At 43.9% G+C, this 17,571-nt stretch overlaps 1 protein-coding gene across 1 annotated transcript in view; it reads right to left on the minus strand.

The window, feature by feature from the left end:
• Nucleotides 1-16,473, minus strand: part of tnrc18 (trinucleotide repeat containing 18) — a 182,469-nt gene extending 165,996 nt beyond the window's left edge. Inside the window, 2 exon segments of the mRNA XM_064964656.1 lie at nt 14,201-14,527; nt 16,329-16,473. Of these exon segments, the coding sequence (XP_064820728.1) occupies nt 14,201-14,396 (196 nt within the window). The 5' untranslated portion in view covers nt 14,397-14,527; nt 16,329-16,473.
• Nucleotides 16,474-17,571: the final 1,098 nt, after the last annotated feature.

Here is a 17,571-nt window from a genome sequence, read left to right on the forward strand (position 1 = left end):
GAGGAGAGGAGAGGAGGTGGGTCACCAGAGATAAATATCCTTCATTCTGGAGAGGAGAAGGTGGGTCACTAGAGATAAATATCCTTCATTCTGGAGAGGAGAGGAGGTGGGTCACTAGAGATAAATACCCTTCATTCTGGAGAGGAGAGGAGAAGGTGGGTCACTAGAGATAAATACCCTTCATTCTGGAGAGGAGAAGGTGGGTCACTAGAGATAAATACCCTTCATTCTGGAGAGGAGAGGAGAAGGTGGGTCACTAGAGATAAATATCCTTCATTCTGGAGAGGAGGTGGGTCACTAGAGATAAATACCCTTCATTCTGGAGAGGAGAGGAGAAGGTGGGTCACTAGAGATAAATATCCTTCATTCTGGAGAGGAGAGGAGAAGGTGGGTCACTAGAGATAAATATCCTTCATTCTGGAGAGGAGAAGGTGGGTCACTAGAGATAAATATCCTTCATTCTGGAGAGGAGGTGGGTCACTAGAGATAAATATCCTTCATTCTGGAGAGGAGAGGAGAAGGTGGGTCACTAGAGATAAATATCCTTCATTCTGGAGAGGAGAGGAGAAGGTGGGTCACTAGAGATAAATACCCTTCATTCTGGAGAGGAGAGGAGAAGGTGGGTCACTAGAGATAAATACCCTTCATTCTGGAGAGGAGAGGAGAAGGTGGGTCACTAGAGATAAATATCCTTCATTCTGGAGAGGAGAGGAGAAGGTGGGTCACTAGAGATAAATACCCTTCATTCTGGAGAGGAGAGGAGAAGGTGGGTCACTAGAGATAAATATCCTTCATTCTGGAGAGGAGAAGGTGGGTCACTAGAGATAAATACCCTTCATTCTGGAGAGGAGAGGAGAAGGTGGGTCACTAGAGATAAATATCCTTCATTCTGGAGAGGAGAGGAGAAGGTGGGTCACTAGAGATAAATATCCTTCATTCTGGAGAGGAGAGGAGAAGGTGGGTCACTAGAGATAAATACCCTTCATTCTGGAGAGGAGGTGGGTCACTAGAGATAAATATCCTTCATTCTGGAGAGGAGAAGGTGGGTCACTAGAGATAAATACCCTTCATTCTGGAGAGGAGAGGAGAAGGTGGGTCACTAGAGATAAATACCCTTCATTCTGGAGAGGAGAGGAGGAGGTGGGTCACTAGAGATAAATATCCTTCATTCTGGAGAGGAGAAGGTGGGTCACGAGAGATAAATATCCTTCATTCTGAAGAGGAGAAGGTGGGTCACTAGAGATAAATATCCTTCATTCTGGAGAGGAGAAGGTGGGTCACTAGAGATAAATATCCTTCATTCTGGAGAGGAGAAGGTGGGTCACTAGAGATAAATATCCTTCATTCTGGAGAGGAGAGGAGAAGGTGGGTCACCAGAGATAAATACCCTTCATTCTGGAGAGGAGAAGGTGGGTCACTAGAGATAAATATCCTTCATTCTGGAGAGGAGAGGAGAAGGTGGGTCACCAGAGATAAATACCCTTCATTCTGGAGAGGAGAAGGTGGGTCACTAGAGATAAATACCCTTCATTCTAGAGAGGAGAGGAGAAGGTGGGTCACTAGAGATAAATATCCTTCATTCTGGAGAGGAGAGGAGAAGGTGGGTCACTAGAGATAAATACCCTTCATTCTGGAGAGGAGAGGAGAAGGTGGGTCACCAGAGATAAATATCCTTCATTCTGGAGAGGAGAAGGTGGGTCACTAGAGACAAATATCCTTCATTCTGGAGAGGAGAGGAGAAGGTGGGTCACTAGAGATAAATATCCTTCATTCTGGAGAGGAGAAGGTGGGTCACTAGAGATAAATATCCTTCATTCTGGAGAGGAGAAGGTGGGTCACTAGAGATAAATATCCTTCATTCTGGAGAGGAGAAGGTGGGTCACTAGAGATAAATATCCTTCATTCTGGAGGAGAGGAGAAGGTGGGTCACTAGAGATAAATATCCTTCATTCTGGAGAGGAGAAGGTGGGTCACTAGAGACAAATATCCTTCATTCTGGAGAGGAGAGGAGAAGGTGGGTCACTAGAGATAAATATCCTTCATTCTGGAGAGGAGAGGAGAAGGTGGGTCACTAGAGATAAATATCCTTCATTCTGGAGAGGAGAGGAGAAGGTGGGTCACTAGAGATAAATATCCTTCATTCTGGAGAGGAGAGGAGAAGGTGGGTCACTAGAGATAAATATCCTTCATTCTGGAGAGGAGAAGGTGGGTCACTAGAGATAAATATCCTTCATTCTGGAGAGGAGAAGGTGGGTCACTAGAGATAAATATCCTTCATTCTGGAGAGGAGAGGAGAAGGTGGGTCACTAGAGATAAATATCCTTCATTCTGGAGAGGAGAGGAGAAGGTGGGTCACTAGAGATAAATATCCTTCATTCTGGAGAGGAGAAGGTGGGTCACTAGAGATAAATATCCTTCATTCTGGAGAGGAGAGGAGAAGGTGGGTCACTAGAGATAAATATCCTTCATTCTGGAGAGGAGAGGAGAAGGTGGGTCACTAGAGATAAATATCCTTCATTCTGGAGAGGAGAGGAGAAGGTGGGTCACTAGAGATAAATATCCTTCATTCTGGAGAGGAGAAGGTGGGTCACTAGAGATAAATATCCTTCATTCTGGAGAGGAGAAGGTGGGTCACTAGAGATAAATATCCTTCATTCTGGAGAGGAGAGGAGAAGGTGGGTCACTAGAGATAAATATCCTTCATTCTGGAGAGGAGAGGAGAAGGTGGGTCACTAGAGATAAATATCCTTCATTCTGGAGAGGAGAAGGTGGGTCACTAGAGATAAATATCCTTCATTCTGGAGAGGAGAAGGTGGGTCACTAGAGATAAATACCCTTCATTCTGGAGAGGAGAAGGTGGGTCACCAGAGATAAATATCCTTCATTCTGGAGAGGAGAGGAGAAGGTGGGTCACTAGAGATAAATATCCTTCATTCTGGAGAGGAGAAGGTGGGTCACTAGAGATAAATACCCTTCATTCTGGAGAGGAGAGGAGAAGGTGGGTCACTAGAGATAAATATCCTTCATTCTGGAGAGGAGAGGAGAAGGTGGGTCACTAGAGATAAATATCCTTCATTCTGGAGAGGAGAGGAGAAGGTGGGTCACTAGAGATAAATACCCTTCATTCTGGAGAGGAGAGGAGAAGGTGGGTCACTAGAGATAAATATCCTTCATTCTGGAGAGGAGAAGGTGGGTCACTAGAGATAAATATCCTTCATTCTGGAGAGGAGAGGAGAAGGTGGGTCACTAGAGATAAATATCCTTCATTCTGGAGAGGAGAAGGTGGGTCACTAGAGATAAATATCCTTCATTCTGGAGAGGAGAGGAGAAGGTGGGTCACTAGAGACAAATATCCTTCATTCTGGAGAGGAGAAGGTGGGTCACTAGAGATAAATATCCTTCATTCTGGAGAGGAGAGGAGAAGGTGGGTCACTAGAGATAAATATCCTTCATTCTGGAGGAGAGGAGAAGGTGGGTCACTAGAGATAAATATCCTTCATTCTGGAGAGGAGAAGGTGGGTCACTAGAGATAAATATCCTTCATTCTGAAGAGGAGAAGGTGGGTCACTAGAGATAAATATCCTTCATTCTGAAGAGGAGAAGGTGGGTCACCAGAGATAAATACCCTTCATTCTGGAGAGGAGAAGGTGGGTCACTAGAGATAAATATCATTCATTCTGGAGAGGAGAAGGTGGGTCACTAGAGATAAATATCCTTCATTCTGGAGAGGAGAAGGTGGGTCACTAGAGATAAATACCCTTCATTCTGGAGAGGAGAGGAGAAGGTGGGTCACTAGAGATAAATATCCTTCATTCTGGAGAGGAGAGGGTGGGTCACTAGAGATAAATGTCCTTCATTCTGGAGAGGAGAAGGTGGGTCACTAGAGATAAATGTCCTTCATTCTGGAGAGGAGAAGCAACCAGAGGATATTTATCTGAAATTCCACACAAAAAAACTTAAACAAAAAACTGTGTGTGAACAAAATGTCTCCTCTCAAGGAAAAGTATTTCAACTGCCAAACTGCGCTGCTACACACACACACACACACACACCTCATCGCTAATCCCCCACAGCTACAAATCACACAAGTGTTTAGAGATAGTTGTGGAGCTGAGAAATCATATCACTTCTGATGACCAGCAAGAAAACACGCACGCGCGCGCGCGCACACGTAAAACACTAACACACATTCCCCTGTCCTCACCACGCTCTCTTGATGGTTCTACACATCCCACTAACGATGAGTCCAAACAACAACAACGGCCTCCCTTTGCTGGGCGCCGAACAGCAACGGCCTCGTGCAGGGCGCCGAACAGCAACGGCCTCGTGCAGGGCGCCGAACAGCAACGGCCTCGTGCAGGGCGCCGAACAGCAACGGCCTCGTGCTGGGCGCCGAACAGCAACGGCCTCGTGCTGGGCGCCGAACAGCAACGGCCTCGTGCTGGGCGCCGAACAGCAACGGCCTCTTGCTGGGCGCCGAACAGCAACGGCCTCTTGCTGGGCGCCGAACAGCAACGGCCTCTTGCTGGGCGCCGAACAGCAACGGCCTCTTGCTGGGCGCCGAACAGCAACGGCCTCTTGCTGGGCGCCGAACAGCAACGGCCTCTTGCTGGGCGCCGAACAACAACGGCTTCTTGCTAGGTACTAAACAACAACGGCCTCTTGCTGGGTGCTAAACAACAACGGCCTCTTGCTGGGTGCTAAACAACAACGGCCTCTTGCTAGGTGCTAAACAACAACAGCCTCTTGCTAGGTGCTAAACAACAACAGCCTCTTGCTAGGTGCTAAACAACAACAGCCTCTTGCTAGGTGCTGAACAACAACAGCCTCTTGCTAGGTGCTAAACAACAACAGCCTCTTGCTAGGTGCAAAACAACATCCTCTTGCTAGGTGCTAAACAACAACAAGCTCTTGCTAGGTGCTAAACAACAACAGCCTCTTGCTAGGTGCAAAACAACATCCTCTTGCTAGGTGCTAAACAACAACAAGCTCTTGCTGGGTACTAAACAACAACAGCCTCTTGCTGGGTACTAAACAACAACAGCCTCTTGCTGGGTACTAAACAACAACAGCCTCTTGCTGGGTACTAAACAACAACAAGCTCTTGCTGGGTGCTGAACAACAACAGCCTCTTGGTGCTAAACAACAACAGCCTCTTGCTGGGTACTAAACAACAGCCTCTTGCTAGGTGCTAAACAACAACAGCCTCTTGCTGGGCGCCGAACAACAACGGCTTCTTGCTAGGTACTAAACAACAACAGCCTCTTGCTGGGTACTAAACAACAACAGCCTCTTGCTAGGTGCTAAACAACAACAGCCTCTTGCTAGGTGCTAAACAACAACAGCCTCTTGCTGGGTACTAAACAACAGCCTCTTGCTAGGTGCTAAACAACAACAGCCTCTTGCTAGGTACTAAACAACAACAGCCTCTTGCTAGGTGCTAAACAACAACAGCCTCTTGCTAGGTGCTAAACAACAACAGCCTCTTGCTAGGTGCTAAACAACAACAGCCTCTTGCTGGGTACTAAACAACAGCCTCTTGCTAGGTGCTAAACAACAACAGCCTCTTGCTGGGCGCCGAACAACAACGGCTTCTTGCTAGGTACTAAACAACAACAGCCTCTTGCTGGGTACTAAACAACAACAGCCTCTTGCTGGGTACTAAACAACAACAGCCTCTTGCTGGGTACTAAACAACAACAGCCTCTTGCTGGGTACTAAACAACAACAGCCTCTTGCTGGGTACTAAACAACAACAGCCTCTTGCTGGGTACTAAACAACAACAGCCTCTTGCTGGGTACTAAACAACAACAGCCTCTTGCTGGGTACTAAACAACAACAGCCTCTTGCTGGGTACTAAACAACAACAGCCTCTTGCTAGGTACTAAACAACAACAGCCTCTTGCTGGGTACTAAACAACAACAAGCTCTTGCTAGGTACTAAACAACAACAGCCTCTTGCTGGGTACTAAACAACAACAGCCTCTTGCTGGGTACTAAACAACAACAGCCTCTTGCTCGGTTCTCACTTGAATTAAAGGGTAACTTCACCCAAAGAGCCAAATGTCTCAGATTTCCCCCAAACCTCAGTAGTGGTCTCCTGGTGTGGTTTAAGCATCTTGTGGACTTAGAAGAAAAGCAATATTGGATTTTCTATTAAAACAACGTGCGTTTGAGAGTGAAAACCATGAAACCTGGAAAAACAAAACCTTGAATACATTTTTTAAGTTCATGTGGGCTATTTACTTACATTTTAGTTTTTATGAAATACATAATTTGAAGAACAAACATTGTGGCAAATTCATATCTTGCATTAAAACTGGAAATAAGACTAATCTCAAAGAGGTCACATAAAAATATATATTTTTAAAAGGTCTAATGTTCTCTTTGAGAATAGTCCAAAACAACAATACGCTTTTTTTATGTAGTCACATGCACAGTAGTATTTATTGCACGGTAACACCAAAACATCGTGATACCAACATTTCAGAACACCGTAGCACCGGTTTCCTACGACGCTCCTTACCGATCAATAATAAACCCGCTGTTGAAATCCTGTTGAATTTAAACCCAACTGCCACTTGTCTCATGAACGCACGCGCAGGTCCAACGTCCCTCTTCGCTTTCATGCGCAGATCACGTGCCGCAGCTGTAATCCACGCGCTCACATCCACTACCAGCCTTCAGTCACTCGCGTCTCTCCGTCATCATAAACATCTATTCTTCCGTCAGCGTTGGCGAGTAGGGAGGCAGACACCAGACCCTGATGAGTCATCGGTTGTTCGATTTCTACATCCGTTACATTGCTGGCTTTGCTCACTGCTCCAATGTTGATACAATGTATCATCTGTTATAACCAAGAGCACAGACCAGTCTGAGTAGACTTTATGTTGATACAAATATGACCCACGTTACCTGAGGTCTGGTCTCCAGGGTTATATAAATATGACCCACGTTACCAGAGGTCTGGTCTCCAGGGTTATATAAATATGACCCACGTTACCAGAGGTCTGGTCTCCAGGGTTATAAAAAATATGACCCACTTTACCAGAGGTCTGGTCTCCAGGGTTATATAAATATGACCCACGTTACCAGAGGTCTGATCTACAGGGTTATAAAAAATATGACCCACGTTACCAGAGGTCTGGTCTCCAGGGTTATAAAAAATATGACCCACGTTACCAGAGGTCTGGTCTCCAGGGTTATAAAAAATATGACCCACGTTACCAGAGGTCTGGTCTCCAGGGTTATAAAAAATATGACCCACGTTACCAGAGGTCTGGTCTCCAGGGTTATAAAAAATATGACCCACGTTACCAGAGGTCTGGTCTCCAGGGTTATAAAAATATGACCCACGTTACCAGAGGTCTGGTCTCCAGGGTTATAAAAAATATGACCCACGTTACCAGAGGTCTGGTCTCCAGGGTTATAAAAAATATGACCCACGTTACCAGAGGTCTGGTCTCCAGGGTTATAAAAATATGACCCACGTTACCAGAGGTCTGGTCTCCAGGGTTATAAAAAATATGACCCACGTTACCAGAGGTCTGGTCTCCAGGGTTATAAAAAATATGACCCACGTTACCAGAGGCCTGGTCTCCAGGGTTATAAAAAATATGACCCACGTTACCAGAGGTCTGGTCTCCAGGGTTATAAAAATATGACCCACGTTAGCAGAGGTCTGGTCTCCAGGGTTATATAAATATGACCCACGTTACCAGAGGGCCTTTTTTCCCTTTTAAGCGGGATTCATTTTATACAACGCGGCGGTCGCTACGCAACACTGACAACGCATCGGTCGCTACGCAACACTGATAATGCCGCAATCGCTAAGCAATACTGACAACGTTGACGAAGTGAAAAGAAGGAAGCCTGTACAGAACACAAATACTCCAAAACATGCATCATACCGTAGCATTTTGTTGTTTATTTAAGAAAATCCAAAAGCGTTGGTACATCCCTGATTCCATGTGATCAGTTGGTACATCCCTGATTCCATGTGATCAGTTGGTACATCCCTGATTCCATGTGATCAGTTGGTACATCCCTGATTCCATGTGATCAGTTGGTACATCCCTGATTCCATATATGATCAGTTGGTACATCCCTGATTCCATATATGATCAGTTGGTACATCCCTGATTTCATGTGATCAGTTGGTACATCCCTGATTCCATATATGATCAGTTGGTACATCCCTGATTCCATATGTGATCAGTTGGTACATCCCTGATTCCATGTGATCAGTTGGTACATCCCTGATTCCATATATGATCAGTTGGTACATCCCTGATTCCATATATGATCAGTTGGTACATCCCTGATTTCATGTGATCAGTTGGTACATCCCTGATTCCATATATGATCAGTTGGTACATCCCTGATTCCATATGTGATCAGTTGGTACATCCCTGATTCCATGTGATCAGTTGGTACATCCCTGATTCCATGTGATCAGTTGGTACATCCCTGATTCCATGTGATCAGTTGGTACATCCCTGATTCCATGTGATCAGTTGGTACATCCCTGATTCCACGTGATCAGTTGGTACATCCCTGATTCCACGTGATCAGTTGGTACATCCCTGATTCCACGTGATCAGTTGGTACATCCCTGATTCCACGTGATCAGTTGGTACATCCCTGATTCCACGTGATCAGTTGGTACATCCCTGATTCCACGTGATCAGTTGGTACATCCCTGATTCCACGTGATCAGTTGGTACATCCCTGATTCCACGTGATCAGTTGGTACATCCCTGATTCCACGTGATCAGTTGGTACATCCCTGATTCCACGTGATCAGTTGGTACATCCCTGATTCCACGTGATCAGTTGGTACATCCCTGATTCCACGTGATCAGTTGGTACATCCCTGATTCCACGTGATCAGTTGGTACATCCCTGATTCCACGTGATCAGTTGGTACATCCCTGATTCCACGTGATCAGTTGGTACATCCCTGATTCCACGTGATCAGTTGGTACATCCCTGATTCCATGTGATCAGTTGGTACATCCCTGATTCCATGTGATCATGACTCATCTAAGGCCTGCTGAGAGGTACAATCAGGAATGTCAACACGGTATTTTCTTAAATGAAAAACAAAAACACGATTATACTCATCAACAACACTAAAATGAAGTGCAGTGTGCATGTGAAATCAATATGTGGCTCAGACATTGTACAGGCCTGTGCTATAATATTTTCTCACAGAGATTATTTTTGTTTTTTTAAATGCACACTACTCATAAAGGGGAGGTGTCTGTAGCGCGGTGTGTCTCATTTTCCGCTTCGGGGTCATGTGATGTCACTGTTAGGTACCTCTGTAACCCTGGAGGTCAGTTCATCCGTAGTAAGGCCAACACAGGGTGCACCCCACTACGGGGTCATGTGATGTCACTGTTAGGTACCTCTCTGTAACCCTGGAGGTCAGTTCATCTGTAGTAAGGCCAACACAGGGTGCACCCCACTACGGGGTCATGTGATGTCACTGTTAGGTACCTCTCTGTAACCCTGGAGGTCAGTTCATCTGTAGTAAGGCCAACACAGGGTGCACCCCACTACGGGGTCATGTGATGTCACTGTTAGGTACCTCTCTGGAGGTCAGTTCATCTGTAGTAAGGCCAACACAAGGTGCACCCCACTACGGGGTCATGTGATGTCACTGTTAGGTACCTCTCTGTAACCCTGGAGGTCAACACAAGGTGCATTGGCCAATTCATTGACCACTTTAGCTTGCTTATATAGAGCAGGTACTGTTTGCGGAAATGGATGTGAGAGGGGGCGAAGTTTGTAACATGGCCCCCAATAACTTTCCCCAGAAACTGAAACCTCTATTCCTCTAAACCAGAGAACAGACCCCTATCCACAGCTAGAAACATGTCTAGTACTCAGAGAACGGACCCATATCCACAGTACTCAGAGAATGGACCCATATCCACAGATAGATAATAATCCACTGTAAAAGGGCTGCTTGAATGCAGAGGGGAGATGAAGTTGATTATCTCGTTGAGTTTCTGTCTTGCTCCGGCGGTATGAATCCTGGGGTTGATGTTTGCTCTAACGGATCAACGTGTTGGAGGCGTTGGCAGCTTCACAGCCGATTCTCGTTGAGCAGCGGAGAGAGACTGTTTACATTCGATCCACAACGCTGTCCCGTCGCACAGATCTATCCAGCTATCTTCGAGGAACTCAATACTATTTTTGAGTAAGTGCATACTGGCTACGGCGTCTGAAGAAGGACAAACAGTACTATTGCGCTTTTTTCCCCCTTCTTGTTTTTCCCCAAGTGAAGGTCTTTTAAGGGAATACGAGAGGACACTCGTTGGGTTGTCCGAGCCAACTTTGGCGAACCATCAGCTGAACTGAGGCATGCTGAGGCCTTTACACACACACTGCTGCTACTGTTGATCATCTATCCTGTTGCTTAGTCACTTTACCCCTACCTATAGCTACCTCAATTACCTCGTACCCCTGCACATCCACTCGGTAATCTCTGTATATCAAATGTATTTTATAAAGCCCTTCTTACATCAGCCGATATCTCAAAGTGCTGTACAGAAACCCAGCCTAAAACTCCCCAAACAGCAAGCAATGCAGGTGTAGAAGCACGGTGGCTAGGAAAAACTCCCTAGAAAGGCCAAAACCTAGGAAGAAACCTAGAGAGGAACCAGGCTATTACCTGATACGTCCTGTATATAACCATGTTATTACCTCACTGTATATAGCCATGTTATTACCTGGTACTCCCTGTATATAGCCATGTTATTACCTGGTACTCCCTGTATATAACCATGTTATTACCTGGTACTCCCTGTATATAGCCATGTTATTACCTGGTACTCCCTGTATATAGCCATGTTATTACCTGGTACTCCCTGTATATAGCCATGTTATTACCTCCCTGTATATAACCATGTTATTACCTCACTGTATATAGCCATGTTATTACCTGGTACTCCCTGTATATAGCCATGTTATTACCTCCCTGTATATAACCATGTTATTACCTCACTGTATATAGCCATGTTATTACCTGGTACTCCCTGTATATAGCCATGTTATTACCTCACTGTATATAGCCATGTTATTACCTGGTACTCCCTGTATATAGCCATGTTATTACCTCCCTGTATATAACCATGTTATTACCTCACTGTATATAGCCATGTTATTACCTGGTACGTCCTGTATATAGCCATGTTATTACCTGGTACTCCCTGTATATAGCCATGTTATTACCTGGTACTCCCTGTATATAGCCATGTTATTACCTCCCTGTATATAGCCATGTTATTACCTGGTACTTCCTGTATATAGCCATGTTATTACCTGGTACTTCCTGTATATAACCATGTTATTACCTGGTACTTCCTGTATATAGCCATGTTATTACCTGGTACTTCCTGTATATAGCCATGTTATTACCTGGTACTCCCTGTATATAGCCATGTTATTACCTGGTACTCCCTGTATAAAGCCATGTTATTACCTGGTACTCCCTGTATATAACCATGTTATTACCTGGTACTCCCTGTATATAACCATGTTATTACCTGGTACTCCCTGTATATAGCCATGTTATTACCTGGTACTCCCTGTATATAACCATGTTATTACCTCCCTGTATATAGCCATGTTATTACCTGGTACTCCCTGTATATAGCCATGTTATTACCTGGTACTCCCTGTATATAACCATGTTATTACCTCCCTGTATATAGCCATGTTATTACCTGGTACTCCCTGTATATAGCCATGTTATTACCTGGTACTCCCTGTATAAAGCCATGTTATTACCTGGTACTCCCTGTATATAACCATGTTATTACCTGGTACTCTCTGTATATAGCCATGTTATTACCTCCCTGTATATAGTCATGTTATTACCTGGTACTCCCTGTATATAACCATGTTATTACCTAGTGCTCCCTGTATATAGCCATGTTATTACCTGGTACGTCCTGTATATAGCCATGTTATTACCTGGTACTCCCTGTATAAAGCCATGTTATTACCTGGTACTCCCTGTATATAACCATGTTATTACCTGGTACTCCCTGTATATAGCCATGTTATTACCTGGTACTTCCGGTATATAGCCATGTTATTACCTGGTACTTCCTGTATATAGCCATGTTATTACCTCACTGTATATAGCCATGTTATTACCTCACTGTATATAGCCATGTTATTACCTCACTGTATATAGCCATGTTATTACCTCACTGTATATAGCCATGTTATTACCTCACTGTATATAGCCATGTTATTACCTGGTACGTCCTGTATATAGCCATGTTATTACCTGGTACTCCCTGTATATAGCCATGTTATTACCTCCCTGTATATAGCCATGTTATTACCTAGTGCTCCCTGTATATAGCCATGTTATTACCTGGTACTCCCTGTATATAACCATGTTATTACCTGGTACTTCCGGTATATAGCCATGTTATTACCTGGTACTTCCTGTATATAGCCATGTTATTACCTGGTACTCCCTGTATATAGCCATGTTATTACCTCCCTGTATATAGCCATGTTATTACCTGGTACTCCCTGTATATAGCCATGTTATTACCTGGTACTCCCTGTATATAGCCATGTTATTACCTGGTACTCCCTGTATATAGCCATGTTGTTACCTGGTACTCCCTGTATATAGCCATGTTGTTACCTGGTACTCCCTGTATATAGCCATGTTATTACCTGGTACTCCCTGTATATAACCATGTTATTACCTGGTACTCCCTGTATATAGCCATGTTATTACCTCCCTGTATATAGCCATGTTATTACCTGGTACTCCCTGTATATAGCCATGTTATTACCTGGTACTCCCTGTATATAGCCATGTTATTACCTCCCTGTATATAACCATGTTATTACCTGGTACTCCCTGTATATAGCCATGTTATACCTCCCTGTATATAACCATGTTATTACCTCCCTGTATATAGCCATGTTATTACCTCCCTGTATATAGCCATGTTATTACCTCCCTGTATATAACCATGTTATTACCTGGTACTCCCTGTATATAGCTATGTTATTACCTGGTACTCCCTGTATATAGCCATGTTATTACCTGGTACTTCCTGTAAATAGCCATGTTATTACCTGGTACTCCCTGTATATAACCATGTTATTACCTGGTACTTAAGCTTGTGACAGATAAGATGTGAGTGATTTGACACCTCTATTGTCCCCTACCTGATATGCTTGTTCCCACAACTGTTCTGTGAAGTGTCATTACTACATTAACTTACATAAAGCCTATATATCTGTGAAGTGTCATTACTACATTAACCTACATAAAGCCTATATATCTGTGAAGTGTCATACCTACATAAAGCCTATATATCTGTGAAGTGTCATTACTACATAAAGCCTATATATCTGTGAAGTGTCATACTTACATAAAGCCTATATATCTGTGAAGTGTCATTACTACATTAACCTACATAAAGCCTATATATCTGTGAAGTGTCATTACTACATAAAGCCTATATATCTGTGAAGTGTCATACTTACATAAAGCCTATTTATCTGTGAAGTGTCATACCTACATAAAGCCTATATATCTGTGAAGTGTCATACCTACATAAAGCCTATATATCTGTGAAGTGGCATTACTACATTAACTTACATAAAGCCTATATATCTGTGAAGTGTCATACCTACATAAAGCCTATATATCTGTGAAGTGTCATACCTACATAAAGCCTATTTATCTGTGAAGTGTCATACCTACATAAAGCCTATTTATCTGTGAAGTGTCATACCTACATAAAGCCTATTTATCTGTGAAGTGTCATACCTACATAAAGCCTATATATCTGTGAAGTGTCATACCTACATAAAGCCTATATATCTGTGAAGTGTCATACCTACATAAAGCCTATATATCTGTGAAGTGTCATACCTACATAAAGCCTATATATCTGTGAAGTGGCATTACTACATTAACCTACATAAAGCCTATATATCTGTGAAGTGTCATACCTACATAAAGCCTATATATCTGTGAAGTGGCATTACTACATTAACCTACATAAAGCCTATTTATCTGTGAAGTTCCATACCTACATAAAGCCTATATATCTGTGAAGTGTCATTACTACATTAACCTACATAAAGCCTAATATATATATTTATATCTGTGAAGTAGAACGATAGAACGATAGATCTTACTGTGATGTGGATGGAGGTTCATGACCGTTGGAAGGAATTTCCCGACGTGGAGGTTTGCTGGGTGCCCTGTGCCCAAGTGTCCGGGCGAGGGAGGGATTCTCCTGGCTGCTGCAGCTCCGAGTCGGTGGGTCTCCATGGCCAACAGGGGAGGGGGAACATGGACAGACCGAGGGGGTCCGAAATCTCGGCCATCCATTCTCCAGTGTGTGGGGGGAGAGTGGAGCGTCCGGAGCTAGCACTGTGTCCGGGATAGTGTTCCCAAAGAGCCGCTCAAGGCTAGGCTGGCGGTGGGTCTCCCTGTGGATCCGTGCCCATCGACATCCTGACCTATAAAAACACCAAGCAAATCGCTTGACATACAATCACACCGTACGTCTGTCTCTGGCGAGGTCAGATCATAAGACGAGTAACAGACGGTTTTTTAAGGGGATTTTCAGTCGTTTTTTTTACCCAAGAGCCTACCGGAATCTACGGAGCTCGGTCCATTAGAGGGGTAATGACGCAGTTTGGAAAAACACTTTAAAAACTTAATTTACAATCTTCCATAAACGCGCAAATGGGAATAACGGTTAAGCGGTTGTAGAGACCCTTCACATGAGCCACTGTGTGCTAATAATAATAATAATAATATGATTATTGAAAAGGTTTAGTTGACCAGCTGCGTTTCTTCCGCGACTCCCGGGCAGACGGTGAAGCCGTCGCTCTTCCCGTTGACGGGGCAGGGGACTGAGCGGTTAGTTGGAACAGACTGGAGGTATATCAGGATCCAAAAAAAAACGCTCAGCCAAAAACACTCGTCGTCAAATGGATTCCTTCTATAATATGGATTCCTTCTAGAATAGCCTCGATGGCCGAGTTGTTCCGCCAGCCCTGAACCAGCCAGCTCCACGGACCAAAGACTCCATATGAAACCAATACAACGTAAATATCACAGGCGCATCAAATATATATTAAAACAAATAGAGATAAATACGGTTGCAGAAGAGCCCGTCTCGTTGATCAGAAGAGTTTAAAGCGGTGTGTTGGAGCCTCTTGATCCGCAGTTAGTGTTAAGATATCCCCGAGGCCGCCTGGAGGATCTGACCCCAGCCCGTTCACACCCAGACGGCTGTTCACACTACTCCTCGGCGACCGTGTGTTGGTCACGGAAACGGTTTCAAATGTAAGAAAACACTATTTCTATAAAGATTAGACGGCAGCCTACTGCCGAGTCTGTTTAGTTGGTGTGTGTTTACAACACACTAAACAGCCCGATAATAACATTTAATGTGTGTTTTATGCCAAATGCAGCCAAGCGAGTAGACTCGGCTAGTCTCGCGTTGTTTTTAAAATGTAGAATAATTATCTAAACGGTAGTCTTGAATGACTCTTATGTAGGCGATCTGAAACATTAAAACATAACAATTAAAAAACGGACTTTTCGTGCTGGAAAAGAGAACCTGAATGGTCAACTCGTCAAAACCCTCCGTTATTAATCCCAGGTTTCTAAACAGTTGCTTCTTGTTGTGGAGTACATACAGTCTGCTTAGGTACAGGTTAAAAAAACGCTATTTGAGTGTTGTAAAAATAAATATACGCTAAAAGTCTAATTAAAATAATATTTTTTCATTAGTTATTTTAGTAAACAACGGGCAAAATGTTGAATTTAACCTTCAACCTGGCAGAGTGGCGAGTTGCCTGGTCACACCGCGGATTTTTGAGTCGTGGCAAGCAGCAGATCTGATCAAATATTATTATTTTTTTAAATCACATTATCTGGACGGTTTCTATTTCTATAAAGAAGCGATAATATTTGATTCCGAGGCACCGAAACACCCGGTTAGTGGAGGGGTGCGGTGCTGCAGGCCATGCGGCGCAGGGAGAGGCTCCGGCGGCCACGTTTCAAACTTTTCTCAGGTCCATTATTATGAAACTAAACTTTAAAGCAGTAAACGCCGTTGTTCTCCTGTATCTAACAACGAATAGATCCAACAACAACGTTTCAAAGTAACGATAACACAGCCACCCCCCGCCTTTTTTTTTACTGATTAACCTTTAAGCAGAAACATGTTAAAACAGTTTTTTTTAACAAGGTTTTGCGATATTAGGCGACGAGAGTGACAGTACGGAGAACAAGATAGCCTCTTACTTGAGAAGGAAACGTGTTTAGAAACCAGTAAAATCCGTATTTTGGTCTGAATCGTTCCTTTGGTTCTGTACTGTTATCAGGCCGTTCTGTTCTGTGGTCCATCTGGGCCGTCCTAAAGGGGGGGGGCAAGGCCCCTCGTCAGCCCATTAAAATCCTCCGCAATGAAACGCGCATTGTTTTTACAAGGACCTCCGCAACTCACTCTCTGATTGGCCGAGGGAGGTGTCAGTCACCCGGATGTATACACTTGGGTCCAGCGCCAGCTCTATAAAAACCAATTATGGCCCAAGGAGTCTGACTGTTTCAAATGGCCCCTGCCTTCAAAAACAACCAGTGGGAATTTTTTTGTGGGGGGGAGTCGGTTTCCAGGCGGCCCTGGTGTTCCTTGCTGATAGAAAAAGTCTGTGTAGAGAGACTTCAGGACCGCAGCAGAGACTCACACAGCTCTGCAGTCAGGCAGGAGGGGGGGGCGACTCTGGCCCGTTAAACGCAATAAATGCTGTTATAGTGTGTATTGGCGTTACAAGCAGTGTTATGGGTGTTAAAATGGAACAGCTGTATGACCGTGATGCATTATGGTCTGTAATGGCACCTATATGCAAGGGGAGGGGTGTAGGCTGTATGTTTATCACGTGTGGCATAAAACACAACCTGTTAAATCAAACCCTCTCAACATTCTAAATAACCCATAACCCATCTCTCACAGCCCTAATCCCATCCACAGGTCTCTACCCACTCAGACTCAACCAAGTTGCTGATAAAAAAAATATTATAGATTAGATTCTAAGGACAGTTACCTTTAATTAATATTGGACCACAGGACCAGAGTTACCTTTAATTAATATTGGACCACAGGACCAGAGTTACCTTTAATTAATATTGGACCACAGGACCAGAGTTACCTTTAATTAATATTGGACCACAGGACCAGAGTTACCTTTAATTAATATTGGACCACAGGACCAGAGTTACCTTTAATTAATATTGGACCACAGGACCAGAGTTACCTTTAATTCATATTGGACCACAGGACCAGAGTTACCTTTAATTAATATTGGACAACAGGACCAGAGTTACCTTTAAATAATATTGGACCACAGGACCAGAGTTACCTTTAATTAATATTGGACAACAGGACCAGAGTTACCTTTAATTCCTATTGGACCACAGGACCAGAGTTGGATGACATATCTACATCAACCAATGGTTGCGCTCGTGTAACGGATGTGAAATGGCTAGCTAG

This window comes from Oncorhynchus masou, unplaced genomic scaffold, assembly GCF_036934945.1.
Source record: "Oncorhynchus masou masou isolate Uvic2021 unplaced genomic scaffold, UVic_Omas_1.1 unplaced_scaffold_181, whole genome shotgun sequence".
Taxonomy (NCBI): Eukaryota; Metazoa; Chordata; class Actinopteri; order Salmoniformes; family Salmonidae; genus Oncorhynchus; species Oncorhynchus masou.